Source organism: Thamnophis elegans, chromosome Z, assembly GCF_009769535.1.
Source record: "Thamnophis elegans isolate rThaEle1 chromosome Z, rThaEle1.pri, whole genome shotgun sequence".
Classification (NCBI taxonomy): Eukaryota; Metazoa; Chordata; class Lepidosauria; order Squamata; family Colubridae; genus Thamnophis; species Thamnophis elegans.
Genome location: NC_045558.1, coordinates 130,381,782 through 130,392,458, shown reverse-complemented (window position 1 = coordinate 130,392,458; position 10,677 = coordinate 130,381,782). Strand labels below are relative to the sequence as shown.

The 10,677-nt window shown below is 38.0% G+C and overlaps 1 protein-coding gene across 1 annotated transcript in view; it reads right to left on the bottom strand.

The window, feature by feature from the left end:
- Window positions 1-205: 205 nt before the first annotated feature.
- LOC116521791 (vomeronasal type-2 receptor 26-like) overlaps window positions 206-10,677 on the bottom strand; it is a 40,139-nt gene continuing 29,667 nt past the window's right edge. The window contains exons 7-10 of the mRNA XM_032236446.1: window positions 5,189-6,031; window positions 4,288-4,356; window positions 2,353-2,479; window positions 206-1,104 (exon numbers count right to left, since the gene is read on the bottom strand). Of these exons, the coding sequence (XP_032092337.1) occupies window positions 206-1,104; window positions 2,353-2,479; window positions 4,288-4,356; window positions 5,189-6,031 (1,938 nt within the window). The remainder of the gene's footprint in view (window positions 1,105-2,352; window positions 2,480-4,287; window positions 4,357-5,188; window positions 6,032-10,677) is intronic.

The following is a 10,677-nucleotide window of genomic DNA, read 5'->3' as shown; positions in this document are numbered from 1 at the left end:
CAGGCAGTGAGTGACTCGGAGGGGAGGGCCAGTTTCAGCCAGTTCTCCAAACTGAACAAAAAGTTAGTTACCAGTTCTACCAAACTAGTACGAACTGGATGAATCCCATCACTGCATTCCACTATGTAATTGCACATGCCATAAGCTCTCTGGTTTAAATGTATACATGAAAAAAGTATCAGACACACATATAAAGAGGGATGATTTATAATTTTCTTTTCATTAACTGATGCTTATCGTTCAGTTCAGGTCTAATTACAATGATAAAACACTTTGGGAAAAAGATACACACTAATAATCCAGCACTGGAGGAGATCATGGAGAAGATCTCCACAGCCAACATATATTTTCCCCTAGTGCTTAAATAAGTTGGAACAAAGCAAAGCCAAACACTGCAAAAGACCAACATGCTGAAGGTGATGAATTTGGCTTCATTGAAACTGTCAGGTAACTTCCTAGCTAGAAAAGCAGCAGAGAAGCTGATCATAGCCAGGAGGCCCATAAATCCCAAAACGCAGTAGAACATGATCGATTCCTCATTGCACTCCAGGATGACTTCTTCAGACATTGACTTCATATCAACATCTGGGTATGGTGGAAAAATTGTCCACCATACTATGCAAATAGTGGTTTGAACAAGGGAGCAGGAAAAAAGAATAAAAGTGACCATTCTTCCACCCACCCATTTCCTCATTTTGGAGCCGGGTTTGGTGGCCATAAATGCTAGAACCACTACAAAGGTCTTGGACAATACACAAGAAACTGCCACAGAGAAGATGAGCCCAAAAGCTGGTTGACGAAGGAGACACAGAATTTTGTTGGGTCTCCCAATAAATAAAAACACACAAAGGAAGGAAAGTAGGAGAGAAACAAGAAGCATGTAGGTGAGATTCCGGTTGTTGGCTTTAACAATAGGAGTATCTTTATGTTTAATGATAATGTTAAGCACCAAAGTGGTCATAAAACAAAAACAAAGAGAAAGGGCAGTAAGACTGATCCCCAGGGGTTCTTCATAGGATAAAAAGCTAATCTGCTTTGGAAGGCATACATTTCTTTCAGGGTTTGGATAATAATCATCTGGGCACAGAGAGCAATCAGCCATGTCTGGAAAAGAAGAAAAGAGAGATGTACGTAAATCTGGCTTATAGACAGTTTCATACTGAACCCTTAATTCATTCTCAATTGAAATTGTCCATTCTGATCTTCATCAGGGCCATTTCAAGGCCAATGGGTATAACTATAATAGCAGTGGTATGATTCAAACAATTTAACAAACAGTTATCTTCCCTAATGACCAGGTGAGTAGGTGACTTAACATGTGACTTAGTGGGCGTGCCCAATGTGACTCAACCACATCAATGGAGCCTCGCCTCAGGCGGCATCTCACCTGGCATCCTGGCCAATTGCCTCACCTTCAAATTTTTTATGCAAAATGGAATTGCTTGAGAAACTGGGACTCCAAGACACTTGGGTTTAAATCTGATTTAAACTCATCTAATCCACCTCCATGAGTCAGGTATCAAAGTTCTACACAACTTTCTTTAATTGTACCAACCATATCCTGTTACTACCATCTATTAGAACTCCACAGATAATCCTCAACTTGCAACCACAATTACAACAGCACTTTTGTTGCTAAGTGAGTCAGTCATTAAATGAGTTGTACCCAATGTTATGACCTATTTTGTCACAGTTGTTAACAAAACTTGGTTGTTAAGTGAATCCACTTTGCTTGTTGGAAGCCAATTGAAGACGTCACAAATGATAATCATTTGACCCAGGACACTGCAACCACCATAAATGCATGCTGGTTGGCAAGTGTCTAAATTTTGAACACACAACTGCAGGTCTTCATAAGTGTGAAGACCAATCTTAAATCACAATACAACATCCTGAGAAAGGCTAAAATGAAAATAATAGTAGATGAAACTGCAGAAGGTAGGGATAATGTGATAAGTGAACAGCAATTTCAGCTACTCCAAATTTATTCCAATGATAATATAATTTGTTTCTACTAAATAATAAAAGAAGTCTTCTGATGTACTTATGCTACAAGTGTCCAATTTAAAAATATCTAGTTGTGGGAAATATGGAACATAATATTCCGATTACTTATGATCAAACTGGTTTCTGGATGCTTTTCCTTCTAGACAAATCTTCTTTCCCACCGGCAATCCTTTGTAAAACTTCAGTGAGTTCTCCGAACTGCACAAAATGTTAACAACCAGATCACCCGAATCGCACTTCTCACTGAGAAGTGAGATTCAGCTGGTTCGCACTGAACCAGCTGAATCTCACTTCTGTATAATAGGTACTATATGCTTATCCCCATTATATTATGAATCTCCCTACCCTTCTCCTTTGATATTTTCCCCTCTGGACATGGAAGACAATCATAACAGCAAAATGACTCCCCTTCTTTCTTGACCTTGCTGTATCCTGCCTGACAAGGATCATTACATAAAGAAAAAGGTGGTGCCTATCAAGAAATTTTTTAAAAAAAGCTTTTTGATATAGAAATTTCAAGCATTATAAAAATTAAAATGCAAAGCAATCAAGAAATATTCAACCTATATCATTCATAAAGATAAGTAGAATTTATTTTCACACAGTCAGAGCCCCAAATTTGTCTTGGAACCAGGTTTTGTAGTCTCAAAGAAGGCCAGCATAATTTTGGCTGACCTCCAGAGAAGTTCCAGCTGAAGGGTACTAGAGCATAAAAGGAACATTTTATAGGCTTTAAGCATTATTTGGCTGATGGAACTTGAATCATTGAATTGAATTGAATTTCCTTTATTTGTATTACGCCCTTTTCCCTGGGGGGACTCAGGGCGGCTCACAATTCAAAAAGGGAATATTCCCTTTGTCTCATATTCCTTCTGTCTGCCTGGAATGGATTGAAATAAGTGAGGAGAGATGATATCTCCATTAATCATGTTTGAAGCCATGAAGGGCTTTAAAGGTTGACACCAACACCTTTAAGTGTACATCATAGCAGACTGGCAACCACAGAATAGTCATATTACATATGCCAAATAATCTCGTAGTCATTTACTAGATGCTCTGCTTCATTCTGCATTAGTTAAAACTTCTGAATTTTCACCAAGGGCAGCTTCATATCAAGGTATAATCCATAGGACAGGTCATGAGGATAACTGTGACAGTTATTTCTATACCAAATATCTCAAATGTAAACATTCAGAGAGGTCCTTTTTTCCCTTTCCTCATGGGATTTCTACAGATAGTGCTATGAATTTTCCATAAAAAATGTGACATTTTTATGCTGTATAAATGAAGGCAGAGAAACCAAGATTCATACATCTAACCTGAGGAAATCCTATTGGCCACCTAATGGAATCCAGAAAGATATTGAAGAATTTGTCAGGTGGAGCTGTTGGATCTATTCTTCCAACTTTGACCCTACGAAAGGACTGGTTTGGGAATGTGATCCAGTTGATAATATCAAATCCGCCAATGAATTCTCCATTTTCATTAAAAGTGATCTTTTCACCAACACTGTTGTTGAATGAGACACTTCTTAGAAAGGAATGAAGCTGTAATACATGATAGAGATAAAAAGAGGGAGGGAGGGAAGGAAGGAAGGAAGGAAGGAAGGAAGGAAGGAAGGAAGGAAGGAAGGAAAAAAGGAAGGATGGATTTACACTGGATATTGCTGGTTTGCTTTTATTTCAGTTGTAAATTAGGATCAAACAATACAACAATCATTTGAAAAAAGTATAGAAGCAAAAATTAATAAATACAATGAAATGATAATGTATGAACATAGAATATAAATATATCTATACCTATCTATCTACACACACACACACACACACACACACACACACAAACACACACTAGCACAAACATATTACTCATAATCACCTCACTTAGAGGTTATTTCTGTTCAATCATAATTCAGATAATTCAATCATAAATCAGGTCCAGGTAGTTCTAATTCTTTCTTTTGACTGGCTATGATGTGGGGAAATTTCAACATCTCAGAGGTGACCCAAAGTGATCCAAAATTTCAATTTCCTCCTCACCAAGTTATTTTACTATATCACAGATCATTCCCTACAAATGGTTAGAAAGGAGGGCATTATAACAGGCAAACTTTTTTTGCATTTAGGGACTATCTGTATTGATAAAGTGCATAATGTGCAGATGCTTCTGTTCTTTAAACATATTTGTTTCATTACAATCTTTACAATCATTACAAATAAATTTGACAATTTCATCAGGACTTTTTCACTGTATCATACTGCATCCTTCATTCCCACTTACTGACAGATTATTCAGGAAAAATAAAGGGTAGCAGTTACTAAATATGTCCAACATATTTTCTGTTTCAATCTAGAATAAACAGGAGTTATCAAGGACTCCTAGAATAAACAACATAGAACCATGGATTTTAGAGACATAAAAGCAAAGTCTGATTAAGTTTTCAAAAATTGATTTCTGAGTATAGAATAAACCTGGCATTGAGAAATAATGAGTAGAACAGCAATGCAAGTGAACCTTAATAGAAGGTCTATGATGAGATTCATGAAGAACATCTTCATCAGGAAATGCCTTGAAAAGTTGGCATACAAAAAAGTCTGTGTGATTCACTGCAAACATTCCAATCAAATCTTCTAGAACAAAAGGTTACCAATCCTCTGATCCAGCACGTAATGGAGAGAGAGAGGATGATCTCCTTCCATCTACTTATAGACTCATCTTTATGACAGCTAGTTTGATGGACTGAAGAATATTCAAAAGGTTCTTGCAGGAGTTTTGTAGAATGCCTATTATAATTTTAATATGAACAGATAGATAGATAGATAGATAGATAGATAGATAGATAGATAGATAGATAGATAGATAGATAGATAGATAGATAGATAGATAGATAGATGATAGATACATACACACATACACACATACACACATACACACATACACACATACACACATACACACATACACACATACACACATACACACATACACACATACACACATACACACATACACACATACACACATACACACATACATACACATAAACACACACACACTCAGATGTATGTATGTGTGTGTGTGTATGTATGTATATTCCAATTCAGTAAGTCATAGTCTATTTCGCTTTTAGAATCATATCATTGTCCTAAAATATGGTGCAGTTCTCTGCTTTAGATCTTACCTGCCATAACACTTGATTTGGAAACTGCTGCCTTCTTTCTTTCACTAATATTCTTTGCCTGGACTTTGATAAATACAGAGATTGCAAAGAATGTGCCACAGCAAGTACTGCATTGTAAATATTATAGCTCTGGCCACTCATGCGTGTTTCAAAGACAGATGTGGGAAGGGTCTCAAGTCTCTCCTGCCCAGTACATTTGTTCTCTGTTTCAGGACCGGTGAAGAAACAGTTGAATGCCTGTTCCCAGAAATCTTTCCTAAAATAATCATGCTGGTTGTTGATTGGACTTATGCTTTCAAGAAACTTTGGAAAGTCTTCAATCTCCTTTGTGTGAACTGCAAAGGATAAAGCACCTTGCAAGAAATGGATATCCCACGATTTATGAAAGGATATCAAAGTGTACTCTGTCTGAGCTGTTGTCACCCAGATTTTTGTCTTCTTTGGTATATCATCCACTTCTGCCAATTGCAAGTACATTCTCAGAAAAGTTATGGACCTACTTTCACCATATAAGACTATGACATTGGCTGTGCTCCTCATTAGAACTTGGTATATTTGGAATCCATCATCTATTACTTGGTTATAATCAATGTAAAAAGCTACATAAGGAAAGTCTTGTATGAAATCAAAGCAGATGCCATGCTGAGAAAACATGGGAAGAACCTGCTGGACAAATTTCTCTCCATTGTCATCATTCACAGCAAGAACTCCAATCCAGATCCACCTAAAATGCAACAATAACTGGAGAAGAGCCGTATGCTGGTGGGATTCATTTGGAAACATTTGTTGGAGGAAAACTGCTTGAGTCTCTTCATCCATCACTGGTGCAGAACCATATGTCAGCTAAAGGAAGTAAAAAACAAAGATTGTTGTGAGCCTCTGAAACTGTGTACATACAATTGAATCGTAGGGTGTCCTTGAGCTTATATACTAAAACATGCTTCAAATATTTGCATTTATTTCCACATCTTTATGGAACAAAAAGGGAAGGGGCAGCGTGTAGCAGAGTTTAATGTGTGGCTAAACGAGTGGTGTAAAAGGGAAGGCTTTGATTTTATTAGTCACGATGTCTGAAGCTGGTCCAATGAAAAAGTGTACAAAAGAGATGGTTTGCACCCTTCCAAGAAAGGGACTGAGTTACTTGGCATGAAATTCACAGATTTTCTGGATAAACATTTAAACTGAACAGCGGGGACAGAGAATTAATTGATACAGAACATTTCTGTCTCCAGCAATCTAAAATGCATAGGGTTATCAGTGCATGTAACATAGATGTTTGTGCGGGTAAGATTTTCAGTCCTGCTGCCAAGCAAAACCAAGCATTTAATAGTGAGTGCCATACCATGTGCACAAATCATATAAATGGCAAGAAAATAGGGGCAGTCAGGCATAACATAGGTTATGTAGACAGTAAACACAGGGTCAGTCAGAATGGACTCAAATGTCTAAACACCAATGCACGATGAGGAAAAAACATGGTGAATTAGAAATTCAAGTAAATGAGGGCAGATATGATATTGTTGCCATTACAGAAATTTGGTGGGGTGAAACCCACAAATGGAACATACAGCTAGAAAGATTTAAACAATTTAAAAGAAATAGACCAAATAAAAGATGAGGTGGAGTTGCACTGTATATAAGAAATAACTACATCTCTACAGAAATGGAGCATAACAATGATGAAAACTATCTTGAATGCATTTGGGTCAATATTAAAGTGGGGAGGTAAATGACATTGCCATATGTCTATACTATATACCGAACCAAGCAGAGGAAGTAGATGAACTTTTTGCTAGTCAGCTAACTAAGGTATGTAGGAAGCACACCACAATAGTAATGGGGGATTTTTTAGCTGGGAATCAAACTCTGCACCAAGTGGAAGATCCAACAGGTTCCTAACAAACCTAGCAGACAACTTTATTTCCCCAAAAGTAGACAAGGGGACAGGGGGATCAGCCATTTTGGATTTAATTTTCACTAACAGGGAGGAAGTGATAGAAGGTGTTTAAGCTACAGGAACTTTGGGGAAAGTGATCATGCAATATTGGAATTCAACATTAGGCAAAGACAAGTAGTAGAACAAAGTCAAACTAGAATCTTGGGCTTTAAGAGAGCTAATTTCAATAAACTTAGAGAGAGCTTCGTAAGGATTCCATGGATGAGAATCATCAAAGGGAAAACAACTCAAGAAGTTTGGGAAATTTTGAAAAATGAGATTATAAAAGCCCAGTCTAGCACAATAATAATGAAGAAGAAAAATAACAGATCCTCAAAGAAACCAGCATGACTGCATAAAGAACTCTCTGACAAATTGAAAGACAAAAAGGATAAGAATAAAAAGTGGAAAGAGGGGGACATAACTAAGGCAGAATATCAGCAAATAGCCCGAGACTATAAAGATGAACTGAGGAAAGCTAAGGCTCACAATGAAGAAAGGCTAGCCAAAAAAGTAAAAAATAACAAAAAAAGCTTCTTCCAACATGTTAAAAACAAGAAAATAGTTAAGGAAACAATTGGTCCATTGCTGGGAGAAAATGGCAAGAAGGTTGACAAGCAACAGGGAGAAAGCAGAACTATTTAACTCATTTTTTTGCATCTGTCTTTACACAAAGAGAAAATACAGTCCAACCCATCAAAAACAGCACCACAAAAATCAGATTAGGAACACAAGTAGGAAAGAAAATGGTAAGTGAGCACCTGTCTACCCTAGACGAGTTCAAATCACCAAGACCGGATGGATTACACCCCAGGGTTCTGAAGGGACTGGCAGATGAGATATTAGAACCACTGCACTATATCTTACAGAGATCCTGGAGGACCAGGGAACTGCCAGAGGACTGGAAAAGAGCTGATGTGGTTCCCATCTTCAAAAAAGGAAAAAAAAATACATCCAGGAAACTACAGACCTATCGGCCTGACCTCAATACCAGGGAAGATTCTGGAAAAGAAAATCAAACAACAAATTAGCAAACACCTAGAAGTAAACAAAGTAATAGCCAAAAGCCAATATGGGTTTGTCAAAACAGATCATGACAGACTAATCTTATCGCATTCTTTGACAAAGTGACAAAATTAGTGGACCAGAGGAATGCCATCGATATAATTTACTTGGACTTCAGTAAGGCATTTGATAAAGTAGACCATAACCTACTACTAGATAACGTAGAAAAAAAGTGGGTTAGACAGCATCACCACCAGATGGATTCGTAACTGGCTGACTAACCACACTCAATGAGTAGTCCTCAATGGAACTGCATCTACATGGAGGGAAGTATGCAGTGGAGTATCCCAAGGCTCTGTTTTAGGCCCAGTACTCTTCAACATCTTCATCAATGATTTGGATGAGGGGATAAATGGGAAACTCATCAATAGCAGTAGACTTATAGCAGTAGACTTATATACCGCTTCATAGGCCTTTCAGGCCTCTCTAAGCGGTTTACAGAGAGTCAGCATATTGCCCCCAACAATCTGGGTCCTCATTTTACCCACCTCGGAAGGATGGAAGGCTGAGTCAACCCTGAGCCGGTGAGATTTGAACCGCTGACCTGCTGATCTAGCAGTAGCCTGCAGTGCTGCTTTTAACCACTGCGCCACCTTGGCTCTTTGGCTCTTTGCTCTTTGCTGCTTTTAACCACTGCGCCACCTTGGCTCTTTGCAGATGACACCAAGCTGGCAGGAATAGCCAACACTCCAGAAGATAGGTTTAAGATACAAAAGGATCTTGACAAACTTGGGCACTATCTAATAAAATGAAATTCAATGGTGAAAAAAGTAAGGTTTAGGCAAGAAAAACAAAATGCACACGTACAGTATGGGTGGTACCTTGCTCAATAGTAGTAACTGTGAGATGGATCTTGGAATCCTAGTGGACAACCATTTAAATATGAGCCAGCAGTGTGCAGCAGCTGCCAAAAAAGCCAACACAGTTCTAGGCTGCATAAACAGAGGGATAGAATCAAGATCACCTGAAGTGTTACTACCACTTTATAATGCCTTGGTAAGGCCACACTCGGAATATTGAATTCAGGTTTGGTCACCATGATGTAAAAAAGATATGGAGACTCTAGAAAGAGTGTAGAGAAGAGCAACAAAAATGATTAGGGGATGGGAGGCTAAAACATATGAAGAACGGTTGCAGGAACTGGGTATGTCTAGTTTAATGAAAAGACGGACTAGGGGAGACATGATAGCAGTGTTCCAATATCTCAGGGGCTGCCACAAAGAAGAGGGAGTCAAACTATTCCCCAAAGTACCTGAGGGTAGAACAAGAAGCAATGAGTGGGAACTAATCAAGGAGAGAAGCAACTAAGAACTGAGGAGTAATTTCCTGACAGTTAGAACAATTAATATGTGGAACAGCTTGTCTCCAGAAGTTATGAAAGCCCCAACACTGGTAGTCTTTAAGAGATAGAGGGAGTAAATAGCTGATGTCGTGACGACACAATGTGCGATCTCGGAGCCCCAGTCGATACTTTTGCCGCTGGATGGTCCATCTGGACCTAAACTGTCCCGAAGAGACGGTGACAGAGAAGATTACATCTTGCTTATTTCAGGGACATTGCAAAGTCCCTGATTGATCCAAGAGAATCTCTTCTTGCCAGCAACAAAAAGCACAGCTTCAAGCTGCTGAAGTCAGGACAGCTCCACAACAGGAGGAAAGCGGAAAGAGAAAGCATGTCCATCTGGAGAGGAAATTTTATTTTTATAAAAGACTGCCAAAAAAAGATTGAAGTTAAATCAAATTGGTAAAGAAAAGGAAATAAGCGATGGAATCAGCATAATTGGACAGTGTTATCTTTTTTTATTTTTTTCTATTGATGGAAGTTTTGCAAATATTTTTTTACTTTTACTTGGATTTTCTTCTTCTATTTCTTTTTATCTATGGATTAATTTTTTTCCTTTACTTCTACAATATTGGTTGGGATGGATTTTTTCTTTTTATTTGGTTTCATTTAAGAACTTAATTTCTTCCAAGCCTGAAACATAAGAAGATTTAAAAGGTATATCAATAGGGTAGTAATGTGAGCGGGGAAAGAAGTTACACTGCCACTTGGTGGTTGGAGGTTGGAAACATTGTTTTTTTTCTTTTTACCCTTTGATCATTTTGACCTTGCACTTCAAAGGCTTCAGCTTGTTTATAAAGAAGGGCATGGATTGTTTACGCAGGTGCTCTCTGGATGTTTGTTGCTAGCTGGAAAGAAGTAAAAACAAAGATTTGTTTTTAAACCAGAGTGGCTGTGTTTATTAATTGGAAGGATGACACAAATTGAAAAAAACCCATAACATTGCAACAGATTATGTCTGGAATTCAAAGGTTATTAGAAACAACAGAGAGAATTGAGAAGAGATTGGAAAATGTTGAAAATATAAACTTTAATGTGGCAAAACCTGATGGAGTAATGGAAGATACTAAGCAAATAGAAGATATTCAGCAAATGGAAAAAGTGGAGGCTGGAGTCCTAAAAACCCACGGGGGAGATGAACAAAGA